General features: G+C 38.1%; 1 protein-coding gene across 1 annotated transcript in view; it reads right to left on the reverse strand.

Annotated features, from left to right (window-relative positions):
• Positions 1-1,717: 1,717 nt before the first annotated feature.
• The window catches only part of LOC141476641 (chromodomain-helicase-DNA-binding protein 1-like), a 93,185-nt gene continuing 72,280 nt past the window's right edge, over positions 1,718-22,622 (reverse strand). Inside the window, exons 19-37 of the mRNA XM_074165423.1 lie at positions 21,606-21,755; positions 20,806-20,954; positions 20,451-20,547; positions 20,265-20,360; positions 19,052-19,228; positions 18,681-18,841; positions 16,861-16,902; positions 12,474-12,604; positions 11,907-12,045; positions 11,063-11,213; positions 9,926-10,048; positions 9,425-9,559; positions 7,990-8,241; positions 7,424-7,564; positions 5,260-5,438; positions 4,314-4,410; positions 4,051-4,108; positions 2,878-3,088; positions 1,718-2,691 (exon numbers count right to left, since the gene is read on the reverse strand). Of these exons, the coding sequence (XP_074021524.1) occupies positions 2,328-2,691; positions 2,878-3,088; positions 4,051-4,108; positions 4,314-4,410; positions 5,260-5,438; positions 7,424-7,564; positions 7,990-8,241; positions 9,425-9,559; positions 9,926-10,048; positions 11,063-11,213; positions 11,907-12,045; positions 12,474-12,604; positions 16,861-16,902; positions 18,681-18,841; positions 19,052-19,228; positions 20,265-20,360; positions 20,451-20,547; positions 20,806-20,954; positions 21,606-21,755 (2,853 nt within the window). The 3' untranslated portion in view covers positions 1,718-2,327. The remainder of the gene's footprint in view (positions 2,692-2,877; positions 3,089-4,050; positions 4,109-4,313; positions 4,411-5,259; positions 5,439-7,423; positions 7,565-7,989; positions 8,242-9,424; positions 9,560-9,925; positions 10,049-11,062; positions 11,214-11,906; positions 12,046-12,473; positions 12,605-16,860; positions 16,903-18,680; positions 18,842-19,051; positions 19,229-20,264; positions 20,361-20,450; positions 20,548-20,805; positions 20,955-21,605; positions 21,756-22,622) is intronic.

Genomic DNA, 22,622 nt, shown 5'->3' on the forward strand with positions numbered 1-22,622 from the left:
GTAGTTGCCAAGCCACTCTCCATCATACCTGAAAAGTCATGGCAGTTAGGTGAAGACCCTGGTGACTAGAAAAAGGGAAACATTGCACCCGTTTTTGAAAAGAGTAGAAAGGAGGACCCTGGGAACTACTGACCTATCAGCCTCACCTCTGTGCCTGGGAAGATCATGGTACAGATCCTCCTGGAAGCTATACTAAGGCACATGGAGAACAGGGAGGGGATTCGAGATAGCCAGCATGGCTTCACCAAGGGCAAGTCCTGCCTGACCAACCTAGTGGCTTTCTATGATGGAGTGACTACATCATTGGTCAAGGAAAGTGCTATGGAAGTCATCTATCTGGATGTGTCCCCCACAACATCCTTCTCTCTAAATTAGAGAGATATGGATTTGATGGCTAGACTATTTGGTGGATGAGGAATTGGCTGGATGGTCACATCCAGAGGGTAGTGGTCAACAGCTCAATGTCCAGATGGAGATTGGTGACCAGTGGTGTCCCTCAGGGGTCCGTATTGAAACTAGTACTGTTTAATAACTTCATCAATGACAATGACATAGTGGAATTGAGTGCACCCTCAGCAAGTTTGCAGATGACACCAAGCTGAGTGGTGCGGTTGATACGCTGGAGGGATGGGATGCCATCCAGAGGGACCTGGACAAGCTCAAAAAGTGGGCCCATGTGAATCTCATGAGGTTCAACAAGGGTGCAGGGTCCTGCACCTGGGTCGGGGCAACCCCCGGTATCAATACAGACTGGGGGATGAAGGGATTGAGAGCAGCCCTGCAAAGAAGGACTTGAGAGTACTGGTGGATGAAAAATTGGACATGAGCCAGCAATGTGCACTCGCATCCCCGAAAGCCAATCGCATCCTGGGCTGCATCAAAAGAAGCGTGGCCAGCAAGTCAAGGGAGGTGATTCTGCCCCTCTACTCTGCTCTTGTGAGACCCCACCTGGAGTATTGCGTCCAGCTCTGGAGTCCTCAGCACAAGACAAACATGGACCTGTTGGAGTGGGTCCAGAGGCAGGCCTCAGAAATGATCAGATGGATGGAGCAGCTCTTCTATGAGAGTGTTGGGGTGATTAAGCCTGGAGACGAGAAGGCTCTGGGGAGACCTTGTTGTGGCCTTTCAGTACTTAAAGAGGACCTACAGGAAAGATGGGGGCACCCTTTTTAGCAGGGCCTGTTGTGACAGGACAAGAGGTAATGGTTTTAAACTAAAAGAGGGTAGATTTAGGCTAGATATAAGGAAGAAATTTTTTATGATGAGGGTGGTGAAAGACTGGCACAGGTTGCCCAGAGAGGTAGTCGATGCCCCATCCCTGGAAACATTCAAGGTCAGGTTGGACAGGGCTCCGAGTAACCTGATCTAGTTGAAGATGTCCCTGCTCATTGTAGTGGGGATTTGGACTAGATGACCTTTAAAAGGTCCCTTCCAACCCAAACCATTCTATGATTCTATCATCTAACATCTCTTCGTAGTTGTTGGGTGCGTGGAACCTGGTTTTACCCTGACATAAGAGTAAGCAAATTGTTGGTGATGTCACAGAGAAACACGCTGCAAGATTATCCCTGGATGGCAGGGTATGTCGAAGGATTTGGGCAGTTGCCTAGGGAGGTTATCACCTCTGATAGTCTGGGATTTTACTCCTGAACAGGCTTGTAATCCCATTGAGTTGGCGGGGAAAGGGACAAGAAGAAAAAAAAAGGAAAGCTTATTTAATTAGTTTGCAAGAATTTCCAGCCATTTATTTTATCAAAAGGCATTATTACAACTGATCACAAACAGGAGAAATCCTGGCTATTTTACAGTTATAGGTACAGAACTTAAATATTCAAGCTTGTGATGAAAAGCGGCAAGGTGGTTGCAGTGTACAATGTAAACAAATAGCTTTGGAAAGTGAACAGAAGTCCTTGAGAATTCTTTACTAAGAAAACAAAACTAAGTCCTCATTTCTTCCTGAAACATGATCACAGGTCAGTGTTTAAAAATTCGTTTGCAAACATAATTTAAACTGTGTTCAGCCTCAAAACAATTTTATGAGATCCAGTCTGAATGGGGCAGCGTTGAGGTCCCTGTAAAAGTAAACATTTTCCATTTCTTAAAGAGGGGAGAAAAAAAAAGTGCCACAACATTTGCAGCACAGTGCAGCATAAACTTTAAATACAAAAATATTTTTCTATTGTTGGGATAACAGACCTTGCATCCTGGAAGGAAGTAACAATACTGCTACTGAGAATATCCAGTCCATATCTTTCAAGTCACATAAGGCAATTACTGTGTTAGCTTACTGTATATGGCTAAAAGGGTCCAGAAAATGTCAGTCTTTGTTATGTTTTCCAGCTACTCCACGTATGTTCAGGTGTACTTTTGTGATCTGATGAGTGTTCAAATGGAGATCTGTGTCCTAAAGGAGATCTTGAACCATAATGAGACCTCTGATCTAATGGTGACCTTGGGCCACTACCAGAAGCTCTGTGGTCCATTTGCCAGTCTGAGTGGTACCTATAATCTCTGGAAGATTTATGATGGCTGTACTCTGAAGTGGAACGGTGATCTGAATGTATCCTGTGGTCTGAATGGGAACGGTGATCTGAATGAGGCCGACTGTCTTTTAAACTTCCTTCCAGGTTTGACCTGTGATCTCTGCTCCTGTGGTCATCCAACTTTCTATGTTTACTATCACTATAGTATCTGAAAAGATTTATTTATATTAGTATTACTGAACACACAGTAAGAACTACAATTATGTCAATTCAACAGAACTGCGTTAGAGAAATTTCTTTGCAATTCTGCATTACTCAGAAAAGATACTTTGGTGCTTACTACAAGCATGCTGCAAAACTGGGAAGGGAATTCTTAACAGATTTTACAATTTACCTGCTGTCTTGTTTATAGTGATCCCGGTCTCTGTGGTCTTTTCCATTGCTGAAGGCTGTATAGGACCTTTTCCTAGAGTCACTTTTCTTATAAGCATCTCCCTGATGCCTGTCCTTATGATGATCATGATATTGCGACAAATGTCTATCGGAAGAATAACTGTCCCTGCTACTGTCATCGTGGTTTGCATTCTCTTTCAGTCTTTCAACATCTGTTTAATAAAGCAGAGGTTATAAGGAAGTCTCATACACTACAAAGTTTTTTCTTCAAACAACACTTCTACCTGTCAGATTTAAAGCAATATGAAAGTAGAATTATAATTTGACAGAAACAAGATCTAAATAATTGAAAGAAAAAATGCACTAATGTGAGTGAATGAGAGAAAACTCAGAATTAAACAGAAGGCAAGCAAGCTAGAAATGTAGATATATAGGGCTGAGAAACTAAAATTTTCCACCTTACAGACTGAATGGAGAGGATCAGTGTGGTCCAAATGAGCAGTGAGTAGAGACCAGGTGCCTTTAGTAGAGCAATTTTAAACAGAATGGTAGGAAGTTCCTCTCTAGGGAGAGATGGCTCTAGCATGAACATCAGTTTTAGAGGTACACCTTGTTAATGAAATGTTTTTAGTAGTATTCCTAAAATACATTATACTCATTTTAAACCCATGATAACATACGCAAGGTTTTACATAACATAATAAACCCAAGTATTACAAGTGCAGGAGCATAGAAAAACAGTATTATTGTCAACAATAAAAGACATCCCATATAACTGATTGCTAACCATGACTTCAGGGAATATCTTTCTTATGATATGGTGACATTACAACTGCTACAAACAGGTATAGAGCCTCCAAGAAGTTTACAAGTGTTGAGTTGGCCTCTCTCCCTCCTCAAAATTAAATACAAAAAGGTGTTTTGTTGGGGTTTTTAAAATTAATTTATTTGCTTTAAAAGAATAGCCAAATAACTTGCTACTAAAATCAGTAATTACCAAGTTCAGTCCATGCTCAGTTGAATTTCATCAGCAAACTAGTGAAGTCAAATTAAGTCAGCCTATCCCTATGATATCCAGCATTATGGGAGTTCTAGGAGACAGTTTTAAGTTTATTTAATTTTACATACCGTCATTTAAGATATCCAGCACAATAATATGCTCAAGATTTCTTACCTGGATTTCTAATTACATGTGTATTCACATTGCTGCTAATATTCTGGTCACTGTGTTGCTAAAAGAGACAAGTACAAAAATTGTCATTGATAAATCCCAAAGTTGCATCTGAATTCTTCAGAAAATATCCTAAGAAAACAGACTAGTTTACTATGAACAGTAAAATACACTTCAAATGTATTGTGTACTCAATCGATACTTAATAAAACAGTTATAAAACATAGAATATATATTTGTATATTTAGAGGGTCTGAAAGTATCACCTGAGATTCTTGGCGTTTTTTGATTGCATGTTTATACAGTTTGTGCAGCTTTCTGGCATCAAATTCTGTAAACTTAGAGACAAAAATCCACAAGTTTCTGAGGAAAAAGAAAGAGAGGTTATTACTCTTCCATATATTAGTTTTTATTGTATCATACAACAGAACATGGACTTAAATGAAATTTTTTCAACAGAACTAAATTCAAATTTTAATAATCTATGTATGGTACTGTAGCATTATCATGAATTAATATTATAGTAGCTCCACTATGAATTTCTACTTCAAGAAATATAACATTTACCAAGGTGTCTTTAAGACATGGATATTGGTTTTGTATTTCAGTTCACCCTAATATTTTGAAGTAAAGCAAGTACAAACAGCAGAAATATTCTATGTTAACAACAGTCTGCAAGGAAATTAAACACTTGACTGAGTGTCATATATGGAAGTTCAGGATAGATTTGAAACCATAAAGGATTAAAGTGCACAGTATGATAAAACTAACTCAAATTGTATTAAGAACAAAATATAACAAGTTTATAAACCACCATTTTTTATTTTTTCCAGTTATCACCTCACAGATGCATAAGAACACTTAAAACTCTTCTTTCATTTTGAAATACATCTCTGAGTATGTTATGATAAATTTTTTTATAAATTCAAATTTTCCGCTAAACATCAAATATAATCTAAATACAGTCATTTTCTGTTTGCTTTTGGTTTTAAGAAGTAATTGGACAAAATGCATTGTTATGCAAGTATGAAAAAGTGAGTCCATTAAAAGCTGGAGCCATTTATAAGCATCTTTTTATAAGTCCTTATTTAATACAGCAGAAAAATAGAAGAAAGGGAGAATAAGAAACGAGAAATAATTAAAAACTATTCTGCTTAATAGAAGCTATTATGGATTTTCCTTTTTCAGGAAAAATCATGCAGAATAACTTACTTTCTCCACTGTTTAATTTGTTCAGGATTTGTATACTCCTTTAGACATTCAGTAATGTGGTCCCCAATTTTGATTAGGCACTGTCTAGTATGCTCCAATTGTTCCCTTTCAGAAAGGCCTTTCTCTGGTCTATCCAGTTGTTTCAATGCTGCTTTGACAGGCCTCATTCTTTCTTTGCACTATAAAATGTAAAAAAGGAATACATTAATTCAAAGGAAAATAAAAAGATAGTAAAAATTATAAAACATGACCCACCCTTATTGTGCTATTTATATAGGCAAAGACAGTACTGTTGTAAGCCAAATGAAAAACAAATCTTCACTCACAGCTCTTTTAGTTTTATTACAAGGTTTCATTTGGAAAAAGTAGTATTTTAAATCCAGTTGAAAATTTACTCCTATATGAAAGCATTAGATTGCATGTAATAAATATTAAAGATTTAAGAAAGCACTAATTTAATATAAAAAAAATTTCTGAGGGAAAGGAATTATAACTAGGTTTTACAATCATGGGTTTAACTTTCAGCACAAGTACATAGGACAAGACTTATTTTACTTTTTAGGACCTCAAAAGCTATACAAACACAGTGTCAAGATTAAATGAGAAAGTTTAATGTATTTTAAGTAGATATACTTTCTGCAACAATGAAACTTGGCATTCAACAGAGGAGCAGCATTCCTTCTCTGAGCAGTTTTTAAGCCTGAGTTCTATGCAGATACTGACAGAAACTGAGCTATCTAGGATAAAGCTAGTTTAGGTGTGCCTAAATTAGTAACAGCGATGACAACACAGATGTATCCATAGATATATTTCATATGTGCATTCTTGAATTTTCACACTAATTCAAACGTGTTAATAGTAAATGCAGATAAACCAGTTAGCGTGTTCTAAATTATAGGCACTTGCTTGGAAATACCATTCAGTCACAATGGCAAGGTGGACAGATGAAATGCATATTTTTACTTGTCACAAGGTAGACAAGTCAAATGAGTTAGCCTCAACAACCCACAGCAGTAAAGGTAACCATGCTAATTAGATTGCATCTGAACGTGTCATAATGATGAATATACCTTCTGGAACAGAGGGCCTGGCCAAAAAAAAAGTTCTATACGCAAACCCAACCTAGAACTGCTCCCACTAAGGAAGAGAGGCATGTCTGTATATCCAGAATCAAAAATATAAGGGGTTTTGGAGAACATCACCATCACTGTGTCAACATCTAGGGACAACTCAAAAATCAGTGAAGCTGTTCCATTACCAGTTCATGCCATTAAGTAATTAAGCAGCTACATTACATATTGCACTAACCACAGCTTAAAGCAACCTTTAAAAAGGCAGTTTGCCAAGTACACTGCTTAAGCGTAGAGGTGAACAGAGAAGCATAATTGTACATGGGAATTGAGTGATTATCAGTCACCTAGCCACACACAAGATATCCTAGAAATTATAGATGAATCATATAACATTTAGATAAAAAACAAAACAAAAACACCCACATACATAAACTGGTCAGTACCATACTGATGAGAAAACAAGATAATTTGCCTCTCACGGCCAGCACTACAGTAGACCCAGTAAACCTGTCTGGCAGTAACAGACAACTGTTGAGACCTGAATGATAGAACTTCCACAGCAGAAAAGTAGCTGCTCAAAGTAACTCCTCAGCATCTTTCCAAAGGCTCCAATCGACCTATAAAATTTTACATAGATTGAATTTAACTACCTTTTTTTCTTCCAATATTGATTTTGTTGTGGTCAAAAGTAGTGATATAACTGAAATTCTTTTGGTATCAGAGATATTACTCTAGAAAGATATTTCTAAACTACAGCAGCTGCATTAAAATTCATTCATTTCTGTCCTTTAAGAAGCAGTATCCATGAATTATTCTTGAGGATGGATCTTCACAGTCTGTATTTAAAACTATTCAGACATAAATGACTAGACAAATACTCTTCACTATACTGCATAAATGCAATAAAACAAAACTGCTGGCCTCAAAACAAAACTGACTTTAGTATAGTGTCAATAACGCTTCACTGATCTAAGATTTTACTGGCAATAGATATCTGTGTTATAATGCCTAATAGCAGAATCAAGAACATCAGAAATTGTGTTCATTTAGAATATCAAGCGTAAACACTAAGTTATCAACAAGGGACTTACCACACTGAATGTCTTCTGATCCAGTTCTTCAGATTCTTCAGATATAGGAACCGGTTCACTAGTTGCAGTAATATGAACTGGAATATCCAACAATGAAGCTTTTTTATTTTTTTCTTTATTTTCAGATTTGATTTCATTTACCTAAGAACAAAATATGAAAATGTATCTGATAAGCAAACCTTATTTTTGGGCTGGAATTACACTGTAATTAGACAATCACTGTAATTACTGCATTCTCTTCAATAATAACAAGAAAAAAAATAAAATCTGACATTCAATGACAGTACCTTTTATTTTCTCTCTCCGAAGGATGGAGAAGAACAATGGACAAGTTTCTTGCACCACTTGCACTCTCAGTCCCACTAAACTATGCATCTTTAAAGAGGTAATTTCCCATTTCATTTGCCTGTCCTTGTAGTTACAAGTGGTAAAAATAAAACTTCAAACGATGCAAAAGATTTCAATGAAATGACAACTGTAAAGTAAATGACCTTTTCAATTCAAAATTGTTCACAAAATCCTGGTGGCCTTTTCTAGTGCTATATAAGAAAAATAAACCTAGTTACCTTTTCTTCCTTTACTTCTTTTTCTTTCTGTGCAGATTCTTTTACTTTGTTTTCTCTCTTTTCTTTAATATTTTTTAATTCTTTCTTATCCTCTTTTTCTTTTTTCTCCCTTTTCAAATCCCTCTTATTTTCTTTTGTCTCTCTTTTTTCTTCGGCTTCCTTCTTTATACCAATATCTGGCTCAGGCTTTTCTTCATTTTCTTCTGCTGCTTTTATTTTTTTATGTGGATGTTTCACTGAAACAATCTCATCCTGCAATACACAAGCATATATGTCACATCAAATTGAGTTCCTAACTATAAAAGTTTTGTAACCATCAGATTAAAATGTACTTTTTATCTATGTGTGATTTCTTGAGACTTAGGTTTAACACCTATCAAACGGAGCCAGATGCAGTTGCCAAAACAAAATGAGGACTACTCACTCATTTCCTTGATGGGACACAAGTACTGATTGGGCAGGGGTAATGGGGGGGTGTGAGAAATTAAGTCCATTTAACTTTCATATTCCCAAAGAAATCTGCCCCTGTAAAAGGTAGTCAAGCTGTAAAGAGCTAAAACCAATAAGGAAGTAGGCATCACAAGACTGAGCTGATTTTTCAGGCCATGGTGATGATAAAAGACCTCTGTTCTGGTTAGCTTTGTTCCAGTAACTTTTTACTGACCACAAGTTAACCATTCACAGTCACAGGAGAAGGGAACAGAGTTCCAAATTTCTCTTTTCCAGAGGTGTTCTGAAGAATCTGGTGTTCTTTCAGCTACCTTCAAAGTCACAAAATTAGGCGCAACATAGCCCCTAAACTTCATCTTTTTTTTTTTCTCTTTCTCTAGTGGTTTCTGCTGTGTGATAAATTTAAATGACCCAACAAAAACAGAGGCCTAAAGGAATACATCAGAAGTAATAAAAACATAACAAAATTGAGTAGTCTATTAGAATAATTAAAGTCCTGACATACACAGACATTCAATTGCATGTCTCAAAACATCATTTATTCATGTTGTTCTTTCTAATCAAGCTTGATTTTTTTTCCTGAGCCTGAACAAAAGTTGCTACCTGAAGAATCGTTATCAGTAATAATAATGGATTAGTCAGAAACATTAGTTTTATGTTCAGATGTTACATTAAAATTGCATTTCTAGCAGATACAATGCTCAAGTCTTTAAAGAACATTGAAATTGCACAGCGTCACTTGCAATTGGGCGACATTATTTTATGATATTATAATTTGGAAAACTAATCATAATGTCTGAGCTACAGTCTTATCATTAAATTAAGATAATCTTCCATGTGATTATATTGATGCAATATTAACTGCCACAGAAGGAGGATGCCATTTAAGTGCTTCAATTTTATTAAGTCAAACAGATGATCAAATAGAAAGTGTTACTAATAGAAACAATTGAATAGCCATCTTTAGCATATGAATGATGTTTACCTCATTATCCTCATCATCTTCATCAGATTTTTCTGAGGGTAGTGATGAGTCGTCACTTTTTATTTCTTCTTTAATTTTTGCAGCCTTTGTTGCTCTATTCTTCTTAGTTCTTGTTTTCCTCCTCTTTGAATTGCCCTGAATGCAAATTTGTACCTTTATTATGTTAACTGACAAGTGTCTTTGCACCACAGTTGCAGAAAAAGATTTGGTTTTTATGTTAAAGAAAGCATTCATTTAATTTATTGCCACTAATGACCACCACTTTTCTCAGAACTGGAGACTGAGCCTAATGCAACACTAGAGAATATATACAAATAAGAGAGAGTAAAACAATATTAAACTTGCAATTCATTCATTGCATTCATAGTCTCATACAATATGATTAGCAATACAGAGAAAAATCACACAAAGCAGAGTGGAACTAAGAATAAAACAAGTATCTGCTGACATGCCCATAAGCATATTATGTTCTCTCACTACTGTATCTCAAGCTTTACTTACTGCACCAGTAAGTCTTTGCGCTTCTTTTCTTGCAAGGTCTTTATTCAGTAATTTAATGAGGTAATCTGCACGGGTCTGTAACTGCTTGGCCTGAGGTTTCTTATCTGGATCATCAGGTAAAATCTGAGGAGAGCAATGGTAGTATCAACTACAAGTACACATTATCAAATTAGGAAGATGTTAGTCTGGAGCACTGGGAACAGAAAAAGCTGAATTAAAAAAAAAAAAAAAGGTAAAAAACCAATCCACTCCAACTATACCTGACCAATATGCCAGCATGCTTCAAAGAATGGAGAATTTCTTAAATGTTTTATTTTTCCCCAAACACAACTAACGTAGTCTTGGAAATGGTCTCACAAAGTTTACAGGAAACTCAAGAAACTAGCCTCAGATTTCTGTTTCCACTCTCATAGTTTATCTAAAAAATTCAAAGCTCCTGTACCACTGTCATCCACAGATTTCCTAGTTCTGCCTTGTGCTTCTAAATGCATTAACTCATCACCACAGGATATTTCAGAAGCCAAATATATGAATGAGTGGTTTCATAAAACAAGCAAATTAATGGAAGGCAGGGGCAGGATATCATTAAACAGATTTGTATACAACCCTGGCTCCTCAAATCCCAAAGCTACGGGTTGATATCAATCTCACTGAGTTTGCTTCACTCGTCTTTCCCTAAATGTTTCTCACTTCTAAGCAGCCATTGTGCTGCTTCTACTCTGATGAGTACAGCTATTCTCATGTTGTGATTGAAAGACAGTTTCAAGCAAAGAAACCACGGATAGGAAAACCAAACCAAAACCCCAAAACAACCGTCCCTCCAAAAGATCAAGAATAAAATTAACACAACTAGAGCATTTAAACTAGGGAAACAAAAGACGGAAGAGAGAGAATTCAGGTGACAGATCCAAATACATAGAAATACAGAAACATAAGAGACTCTAAGAAGGTATACTTCAACTGAATACACAAAATCTTGAAATCTAATAATTTACCAGAAGGATACAAAGGAGTACAACTGACCTAACTTCCATGCATTTTCAGTTATCATAAAATAAGCTCTTTTAGTAACTGTTCTTATTAGCATTATTACCTAAACAAAAAGAAGTCCTTGATGAAATTTTGTAGATGACATACCTTCTGTGTCAAACTGAGATCAGGATCCATTTTTATCATTTCCCAGCTGCCATAGCCATATTCATAGATACCTATTAACAGATTGGAATCATCTTCCTTACCCCAGTCTATATCAAAATGAGCTGCCTTGGTATGGCATGGGATGATATATCTAGTAGAAATAAATTAAAAACATAAATAAGCAATCTTCTCCAACTTAGAAAGGGAGAGGGGAACATGCCACATATCACTAAGATCCTGGTATATTTAGGTAAGTAATTCAGATATCTATCAGGTTTTCTTACAATTTCTATAAAATATTTATTGAAATCAGTACCGAAACATGTTTTAAAGCAGATCAAGATTAAGATATAAAGAACATCAGACAGGTCATGGATTGAGTCAGACCTGGCTAACTGTGAAGATAAACTTAAAATATTACTCAAGTGTAATTTCTAACTGAATAAGCAGATAGTCTAGGGACTGTGATACACTAAAAAGTTCAGAGGGCTAAACAACTACCAACAATTATCATCTGCTCCACTTTGACAGACATTGCTTTCTCTCAGGCAGAGGTGACACAAAGCAGCTCCTCAACAAACCTAATTTCTAGTTTGGAATAATTAAGAGTAACTGAACCCAGTCCCTAATGAATACAGTTCAGAAGCCAAAGCAAATACTGGCTTCTAAGGAGAGGGAAGAAAGAATAAAGGATGTGGAGCAGATTTCTGCTGCCAGTTCTTAGAGGGAATGGAGCTACACTGGTGTCCCAGTGTGCTTAGAGTCTAGATTGCTTAAATATATACATAAAAGCCTTGAATAAATTTCTACATTACGGTTTCCTTTAGGAAAAGAAAAAAAATACCTTTTCCTTTCTTCTGGATCTGAAGGAATGGATTTATGCAATGGTGCCAACTCTTCTTCATGAGAGATGACTAGCTTTGCATTCACCTGTACTCCTGATATTCGGAATGTCGGGCCTTTAACTTTCCCAAGTCTACCTCCTTAAAATAAAGGACCAAATTATTAAAATATTTAGCCTTTATGTGTATCTTATAGACAAACATAAAGAAAAAAGAAAATTTGATGCTATAGCAGCAGACATTCAATTATAGCAAATGACTTTTTCTTAACCAAACACTTTAATTAAACCCCAGAAACCCAAGGTATTCCAGATAATAATAGCAGATTAATTTTAAATTTCATGGTACAGCAAAAACATGCTGCATTCTACTGTGACAACTCAGGGAAAGGGGGGGGAAAAACAAAACCAAAAAGTCTTCTTACTGTAATCCTTTTTTCTAAAACACCTAGCATGCTAACATTTTGTTAATGTTTTCCCCTAACACAATTGTTTTGTTATAATCAGAGTGCAAGAATTATTCAGATCTCTTGACACTTTTTATTCCTCTCCCGCACCCCCACACTTCACCTGCTCTTTCTTGTCCAAAGGAATTGTCCTTTAAAGCCTTAATGCATCCATTATGTACAAGTTCTCCCAGACGTCTAAGGTCCGTCTCAGATTTATCAACTAGCTCAGCATCTCTAGCTATAGCATCCAACCTGTAAGAAAACAAATATGCTTTTACAGCTCTAAAACTAGTAACTAGTATTATCAATGACTCCTTCAGATTTTGAAACTAGAGAAGTGATCATGTAAGTTATCATTCACCCACGCTTGCTATGCTGTGTACAATTTTGATCCATGCAGTTAAAAGCAGCTATATAAAAGAATACAGAAACTAAAAAAAGGGTGTTTCACATAGAGGACAATACAACAGGAACTATAAGGGACACTAACTAGACAGTTTTGAGTTACATTACTACACATTCTTTTAAATAGAAAATGAACTGTTATATATAATAAGATCATATAGACTATAAATACTATAAATACTATTAAAGAAAATGAAGGTGGGAAATTATTCTCAAAATACAGAGTAATACAGAAAGCTTAAAATAAGAACTGACAATGAGAAAAATGCAAAACTAGCAGTTAGTCTGTCAAAAGACTATGGCTTTATCCACTCTATCAAACGAGAAAACGATTGTCACTAATGCAGTTTAAACAAGACAGTAGGTAAAGTATAAAGAAAAACAAACAGAAAAACAAGCCAGACCCATCCCACAGGGAAGTCTGCTGCCTCCCTGGGGCCAGGATTAAAGATATACAGAGAAATCTCCCTACCCTGGTTCAGCCCTCAGATTACTACCCATTACTGATATTTCAAGTAGGCAGTGATGAGGTACCTACCAGAAGTCTAAGGGCAATGAAGAGAGACTTTAGGGACCTGGGACAGCTGGTTAAGGGATCAGGAGCACAAGTAGTGTTCTCCTCTATCCCACCACTTGCAGGAATTGATGAGGGGATAAACAGGAAGAGCCAGCATTAACTCCTGGCTCTGAGACTGGTGCAACCAGCAGAACTTTGGTTTCTTTCATCACGGGTTGATCTACAGGACACCAGGCATGCTGGCAACAGGTGGGGAAAGCCTAACCAGAAGGGGAAGAAGGATCCTGGGACAAGAGTTAGCAGGGCTCATTAAAAGGGCTTTAAACTAGGTTTGAAGGGGGATGGGGATGAAAGTGGGATTACTAAAATGGAGACTGGGAACAGCATGCCAGTGCTTGTGGGTAAAAGTACTAGCAAGGTCTTGCAGTCTGTTGTCTCAGTGGAGGTGGGGGATGGTGATCCATGCGGTAGCAAAGACATGGGGGGTAGTAATAGGTTGGCAACTACAGAAGGGTCTGAGCACAGTTAGGTAGGAATTAGGGCTCATCCCCCCCCCAAAAGTGGCAGGACAATTAGCTCAGCTGAAGTGCATCTACACGAATGCACACAGCATGGGCAACAAACAGGAGGAGCTGGAGGCCATTGTACAGCAGGAAAACTATGATATAGTCGCCATCACAGAAACGTGGTGGGAAGACTCACACAACTGGAGTGCTGCAATCAATGGCTACCAACTTTTCAGAAGGGATAGGCAAGAAAGGAGAGGCGGTGGGGTGGCCCTCTATGTTAGGGACAGTTTTGAATGCCTAGAACTTAACAATGTGAATGAATGTTAAGTGTTTATGGGTAAGAATCAAGAGGAAGGCCAGTAAGGCAGACATCATGGTGGGAGTTTATTACAGACCCCCCAAACAGGATGTAGAGGTTGATGAAATATTCTATAAGCAGCTGGCAGAGGTCTCACGATCGCTTGCCCTTGTTCTCGTGGGGGACTTCAACTTCCCAGATATCTGCTGGAAATATAACACAGCAGAGAGGGAACAGTCCCGGAGGTTCCTGGAGTGTGTGGAAGACAACTTCCTAACACAGCTGGTGAACGAGCCAACCAGGGAAAGCGCCCTACTGGACCTGCTGCTTGTTAACAGAGAAGGTCTTGTGGGGGATGTAAAGGTTGGAGGTCGTCTTGGGCAGAGTGATCACGAAATCATAGTGTTTTCAATTCTTGGAGAAGCAAGGCGGGGAGCCAGCAGAACTGCCACCTTGGACTTCCAAAGGGCAGACTTTGGTCTGTTTAGGAGCATGGTTGAGAGTGTCCCTTGGGAGACAGTCCTGAAGGGCATAGGTGCCCAGGAAGGCTGGCCATACTTCAAGGAGGAACTCTTAAAAGCACAGGAGAAGGCTATCCCCAGGTCCTGAAAAACGAGCCGACGGGAAGAAGACCGGCCTGGCTAAATAGAGAGCTTTGGCTGGATCTCAGGAATAAAAGGAAAGTCTATGATCTCTGGAAAAGGGGGTTGGTAACTTATGAGCAATACCAAGACACAGTGAAGCTATGCAGGGGAAAAATTAGAAGGGCCAAAGCTCAAGCAGAACTCAACTTGGCCACTACAGTTAAAGATAACAAGAAGAGGTTCTTTCAGTATATCAATAGAAAAAGGAAGACTAGGGACAATGTAGGCCCAGTGATGAATGAGATAGGCACCTTATTGGTGGAAGACACGGAGAAGGCGGAGTTACTGAATGCCTTCTTTGCTTCGGTCTTCACTGCTAAAACTGACCCTCATGAATCCCAGACCCTGGAGACAAGGGGGAAAGTCTGGAGAGAGGAAGATTTTCCCTCTGTAGAGGAGGACTGGGTTAGAGACCACTTGGCCAAACTAGACATCCATAAGTCCATGGACCCTGATGGGATGCACCCACGAGTGCTGAGAGAACTGGCAGATGTTATTGCTGGGCCACTCTCTATCATCTTTGAAAGGTCATGGAGAACAGGAGAAGTGCCTGAGGACTGGAGAAAGGCAAACATCACTCCAGTCTACAAAAAGGGCAAGAAGGAGGACCCAGGGAACTACAAGCCAATTAGTCTCACCTCTGTCCCTGGGAAGGTAATGGAGTGACTTGTTCTGGATGTCATCTCCAAATATCTTAAAGAACAGGAAGTTATTGGAAGTGGTCAACATGGATTTACCAAGGGTAAATCATGCTTGACCAATCTGATAGCCTTCTATGATGTTATAACTGGATGGCTGGATGAGGGGAGAGCAGCAGATGTCATCTACCTTGACTTCAGCGAGGCTTTTAACACTGTCTCCCATAACATCCTCATTAGGAAATTAAGGAAGTGTGGGCTAGACGAGGGGGCAGTGAGGTGGATTGAGAACTGGCTGCGTGACAGAACTCAGAGGGTTGTAATTAATGGAGCAGGGTCAAATTGGAGGCCTGTAACCAGTAGTGTCCCCCAGGGGTCAATACTTGGTCCAGAGTGTATCCTCAGCAAGTTCGCTGATGATACCAAAGTGGGAGGGCTGGCCGACACTCCAGAGGGCCGTGCTGCCATCCAGCGTGACCTGGACAGGCTGGAGAGCTGGGCAGAGAAGAACCTAATGAGGTTCAACAAGGGCAAATGTAGGGTCCTGCACCTGGGGAGGAAGAATGCCAGGCACCAATATAGGTTAGGGGTGGACCTGCTGGAAAGCACTACTGAGGAGAAGGATCTGGGGGTCCTGGTACATAGTAAATTATCCATGAGCCAGCAATGTGCCCTTGTTGCCAAGAGGGCCAATGGGATCCTGGGCTGCATAGGGAAGAGTGTGGCCAGTAGGTCGAGGGAGGTCATTCTCCCCCTCTACTCTGCACTGGTGAGGCCACAACTGGAATACTGCGTCCAGTTCTGGGCTCCCCAGTTCAAGAGAGACAGGGAACTGCTGGAGAGAGTCCAGTGTAGGGCAACTAAGATGATTAAGGGATTGGAGCATCTCCCTTATGAGGAAAGGCTGAGAGAGCTGGGGCTCTTTAGCCTGGAGAAGAGAAGGCTGAGGGGAGACCTTATTAATGCTTATAAGTATCTAAAGGGTGGGTTGAAGGAGGATGGAGACAGACTCTTTTCAGTGGTTCCCAGTGACAGGACGAGGGGCAATGGGCACAAGCTGGAACATAGGAAGTTCCATTCAAATATGAGGAAAAACTTCTTTCCGGTGAGGGTGACAGAGCACTGGAACAGGCTGCCCAGGGAGGTCGTGGAGTCCCCTTCTCTGGAGATCTTCAAGACCCGCCTGGATGCAGTCCTGAGTAATGTGCTCTAGGCAATCCTGCTTTAGCAGGGGAGTTGGACTAGATGATCTCTAGAGGTACCTTCCAACTCTGACGATACTGTGATTCAGAATTTAAAGATTTGTCGAACTGGCTGTCTATGTACATACCATATATGAAGAAAAGAAAAAAAAATTAAATTAAATTCATGTTATAGTCAAGGCAAAAGATTAGGCACACTATTTTCTCTTCAACCTAAAGTTTCTTGGTGTATTGTTCTAATTTTAATGAAAACAAGGTTCCAAGTTGCTATACAAATATAATCAAATAAGTTTACCTTTCAAGTGGGCCACCAAATTTCTTGTAACTCTTGATAAACCTAGTAACAAAAAATAATTTTGCAGTTAAAAAACATATGCTTAACTACACTGGTTTTAAAAATGTATTTGTAAAGTCTTAGTACAAGTCTATGTGGACAATGCAAAGAAAATAAGAACTAGAGACTAGGACAGCTTTGTGTATCAAAGTAACCCACATTTAAAGCCAGAATTCTATTTGGTTTAATAACTGATGTAAACAAAATAATAGAAGATACAATTTATTTCAAAAATTACTTTACTAATTAGTTTCACAAGACAAAGGATTCAGCAATGTGATGTGTCTAATTATAAAAATCAAATGTAGTTTTATAATAAATAGAGAATTCAGACATTATGTTAGGCCTCTCATAATAAAGAGCTAGCTGCAATTTTAAGGTGCCTTTAAGACTTAGGAAAACATAATATGAAAGATAAAGGAATGCAAGCACAAGAATACCCCTGACAAAAGCAGAAAACCATTATGTTAGATGAAATGAAAAGGAAACAAGGCTCTTTAAGGTTATTTATATAATCAAAAATATTTTATAAGCTTTACAATATTTTAGAGAAACATACTTAAATTACAGAAGCAAAGTACCATTTCACAAACCACTCAAAGTAAAGCAAAACAATTTCTCCTCCTATGAAAGAAGTATTTTTAGCACCAAATATTGATGGGACCAGCTGTACAGATTCACTTATTTACTGGTTTTCACTGAGATAAAGTTAATTTTCTTCAGAGCACCATACCCGCTTGTGACCAAAACAGTGTTGATAACACGGGAATGTTTTTGTTATTGCTGAGCAGTGCTTACACAGAGTCAAGGCCTTTTCTGCTTCTCACACCGCCCTGACAGTAAGTAGGCTGGGGGTGCACAAGACGTTGGGAGGGGACACAGCCAGGACAGCTGACCCCAACTGACCAAAGGGATATTCCATACCATATGACATCATGCTCAGCAATAAAAAGCTGGGGAAGAAGGAGGAAGAGGGGATGTTCGGTGTTATGGCATCTGTCTTCCCAAGTAAACGTTACACATGATGGAGCCCTGCTTTCTGGGAAATGGGTAAATACCTGCCTGCCGATGGGAAGTAGTGAATGAATTCCTTGTTTTGCTTTGCTTGTGCACACAGCTTTTGCTTTGCCTATTAAACTGTCTTTATCTCAGCCCATGAGTTTTCTCATTTTACCTTTCTGATTCTCTCCTCAGTCCCTCTGGGGGAGTTTGATCGAGCAGCTGTGTGGTGCTTAGCTGCCTACTGAGGTTAAACCACAACAACTTATCAAAATGGATTTTGTATTTTTTTTTATTTTTATTTTTAAAAAGCACTGTATAACTAATTCATTTACAATGGCAAGAAATTTAAAAACTCACTGAACCTTTTGTAGGTATTTCCACAAAAATGTCCATATCGTTTCTTCAACTACAGTTTTTAGGTTAAATGATGGGAAGTAGAATATTTTGTTTGTTGCGTTAAAAAAAAACCCTCACCCATTTTATAAACTGTTTTTTGAAACCACTGTCTTCAGGGGATGCAGGAAGAATAAAAGACTGTAAAACAATTGAGAACATTTTTCGAACCCAGCGTTATCCCTCACCAAAAAAAGTTCAAATTCTGGACATAACAGCTCTATATGTCAGCATCCCAAACTACACAGAGTAAAGCCTTAAATGTCTAGAATAAAAATTTTCAACTAAATTCAGGAAAAATAGACCGTTTTCCATATTTTCAAACTCTAATATGATTAAAAAATATGTTTTGTCCCTTTAAATATGCATCTTCCCCCACATCTTACCGCCTAATCTCTGCATCGCTAAATCCTTTAATATTTTCTCGAGGAATAGTTCGTGGTCGTCCACGTTTTTTTGGTCGTTTTCTTTCTGAGATGGAGTCACTATCAGATCCAGAATATCTTCTGCTCCTACTGCGTTTCCCTTCACTTCCATTAAAGCTGATCTGGAATTTCAGATTAAGTAGTTCAAAGCTACATGACTAAAACATTTTATTAATGTGTTATCTAGCCTGTCAAAAATGGGGAGGAAGGGGGGGCGCCACGTGTGAAAACCACCCAACCCAAAAGTACAAGCCAAAACAACAGCAACGAAAAAACAAACAAACAACAACAAAAATAAAAATCAAAGTTAGTTGGTAAAAACCCAGAGATACCTGTTTTGCACAGTTTCTCATCCTTGGGAGCATATATATTTCTTCAAGCTCTTTTTGTCTTTCTTCCTCTTCTATTCGTCGCCGCTGGACTTCTGGAATGATATCTTCCCAGTTTCTTAAATTTTGTTCTGGTTCCAACTCAATGTCATCTTCATCCATATTGGAAAAGTTAGCCACCTTATGTATTGGAAGTATTTTCACCAAATCAATACATGATTTTGTTTAAAAAAAAGAGTCAGTAGTTAATATTTTTAGGAAAATTTAGTTCAGAATGCATATTTTATTTATTTATATATACACAAAATGTACACATATAAAATGCTTCATGAAGCACTGTCTAATTAAAAGTATTTTCATATATGAAACGCACACACTCCATGCAACATGGCTGAACATAAAGATGATAATATTTTTCTTCTTTTACAAATTGAGTAATGTAGAAATACTATGAAATGCCTCCCCAATAGCTGTGATTGTTGTTTAATTTCCTTCAAAGCAGAAAGCAAGTCTAACTGAATGCCCGAGCTAATATGAAATTATAATAATGTAGAACTAATCAAACATTAATGAACTGTAGAAATCACAATATGTTGCAAATGAATGATTAGCAGGAAAGTGATTTAGCACTCTACTGATCTAAAAAAATCCTGCCCTGCTTTAAACAAAAAATAAGCAAAAACACAACACACATACCAAACCTAAACAACAACAATAAAAAGATCCACACAAAAAAACCCCAAACCACCACACACAATTTGGATCCACTTAATATTTTAAGTGTTAACCAGTTAAGCATATCTGGCATTCACGTTTACATGGGGGCTTAAAGGAATTTCTAAAAGTCATCAACTAAGAAATCCAAACTTCATTCTCTGTTTCCAGAAGTACCACAGGTGCTTAACAGCATAAAGCATTAAATGAAAAACAGCCCTCCCCAGTATTCTAATAATTAAATCAGACTAATGTATTTGTAAATCTCTTTCTTATTTTGTTAGCAAAATACATTATGTATTTTTAAATGTTTGCACTGGCAGTATAGGTGAACCCTGTATAGGTGAAAAGACACTCTATGCCAAAGAGTTGACTTATTGTTGCACCTATTTCATAAGAATAAAGAAAAGAAGAATAGATGCACAAAAGAAGAAGAAGAAGAAAAAGTAACATTTCTAAAGGAAAATATAATTAAGGGAAGAGGGACGGAATAGAGAAATACCTTGAACTGTGAAAGCAACTCATCTCCTACAGTTAGTGGGCCTGGCTCATTTTCTCGAGTTTCAGCCCTCTTCAGGATTTCATCTATATCCATTTCCTGCAACAGAAGTTTCTCTTTACAACAAAAGAATTCAAACACATTTTTACTTTCTCTGTCCATCAAGTGTAGATGCACTGTTCCATTTACCTGAGGCTCCTCCTCTTCCCCTTCAGGTTCTTTAAAAAGTTCCTCAGCACCAAACTTCAAAATTGCTGATAACTCTTCCTTATTAAAAGGTGTTGAGCTAAAATACAGAGAGTTTCAGATAAATACTTTATCTTAGTGATTTTTTTCAAATTACTATAACCATGAGTCAATCAAACTTCCTTTTGACTTAAATAAAAGCTATATTTAATATGCAAAAAAAGGTACAAAGACAATATACTTTACAGTCTTTACTTATGTAACTCTTTATCACATACAAGTAAAATGACTTGCATTTTTACTCAAATACTCAGGTACACTTAAGCATAAGTTAATATGAAAGAATAAACAAATGTACCTGGAAGGAGTAGAGCCGGTATGTAGTACAGTTTTCCCTGTTGTGTCCATTCTCTGAATTACTAGGTGATCTAACACCATCTTTTTCTTGGCTCTTTCAAGTATATCTTCTTCTACTGATCCTTTTGTGACTAGCCGATAAATATTAACCTATGCATATTATAAAAAAGGCTTTATTTACATGCTCACAAATTACACATGAAAACAATATTCAGATGAAGTTAACAAAAAACCCTTGAGCAACAACAGGGAGAAATGTTAGTCATGTTTACAAATCTTCTAAATTTTATTTAACTAGTATTTCATATATGAAACTAGTCAATCATGTTACCATGGTCTCTAACATAAATTATTTTAAAAAATAAAAGAAAGAAATTCTTAAGACCCCTCCTCTTTAAACTGTGATTAGGCACAAGCATGGCCACAAGGAAAAATGTTGTATCTGATTACTGCTTGAAGTCTTCTGCAAGAAAGAAATCCAAAGAGAACTACGAAGTATTAAACTTCATTAACATTAAGTAAAATGGATGTGCCTGAAGTTATTTTCTAGAATGACATGATGCCAATGAACATGGGACAAGTCCACGACTCTTCTCTCTACCCATCCATATACGACGGCTGCTGTGCAATTTATAATTTTTTTTTAAAGGCAAATTAGCATTCTTAACATTTTTAGACATTCTTGGCAAGTATTAGCTATTCTCAAAATACATAAGAATGGTGATGGCCCAGACAGACAGCTTATGGCTACCATTTGAAACCCTCCTTCAAGTTTGAAGATTAAAAGACAAGTGTGCGCACCTGTTTCTTCTGTCCAATTCTATGGGCTCTAGCCTGCGCTTGCAGATCATTCTGTGGATTCCAGTCAGAATCAAATATAACTACAGTATCAGCAGATGCCAAGTTTATACCTAATCCTCCAGCTCTGGTAGACAGCAAAAAGCAGAAGTCCTGAAATTATAAAATAAGAAATAGCTTTATATATATTAGCTATAATATTGTTGAAGGAACCAATATGACACTTCTTTATATGCTCTGTGGAGCAGACTATGAACTCATACACTTCTGTAAGTATATCATAAACATATATTAGACTTGTAATACAATAAGATGCTCGCCACAGCTAGAGCCTGTAGATCGCTATTAGAATAGAAGAGACTAGAAAATTTCAGTTGGAAGGGACCTACAACAATCATCTAGTCCAACTGCCTGACCAATTCAGGGCTGACCAAAAATTAAAGCTTATTATTATGGGCATTGTCCAAAGGCCTCTTAAACACTGACAGGCATGGGGCATCGATCGCCTCTCTACGAAGCCTGTTCCAGTGTTTGACCACACTCTCAGTAAAGAAATGCTTCCTAATGTCAAGTCTGAACCTCCACTGATGAAGCTCTGAACCATTCCCACGCATCCTGTCACTGGATACCAGGGAGAAGAGACCAGCACCTCCCTCTCCACTTCCCCTCCTCAGGAAGCTGTAGAGAGCAATGAGGTTGCCCCTCAGCCTCCTTTTCTCCAAACTAGACAAACCCAGAGTCCTTAGCTGTTCCTCATAGGACATGCCTTCCAGCCTTGGTTGGACAAGCCATCAGCTTGGTTGCCCTCCTTTGGATGCATTCGAGTACCTTCACATCCTTCTTAAATTGTGGGGCCCAGAACTGCAAACAATACTCAAGGTGAGGCTGCTCCAACGCTAAATACAGCAGGATAATCACCTCGCTTGTCTGGCTGGTTATACTGTGTTTAATGCACCCCAGGATGCGGTTTGCCCTCTTGGCTGCCAGGGCACACTGCTGACTCATATTGAGCCTGCTGTC

This window comes from Numenius arquata, chromosome W (assembly GCF_964106895.1).
Source record: "Numenius arquata chromosome W, bNumArq3.hap1.1, whole genome shotgun sequence".
In the NCBI taxonomy this organism is placed as follows: Eukaryota; Metazoa; Chordata; class Aves; order Charadriiformes; family Scolopacidae; genus Numenius; species Numenius arquata.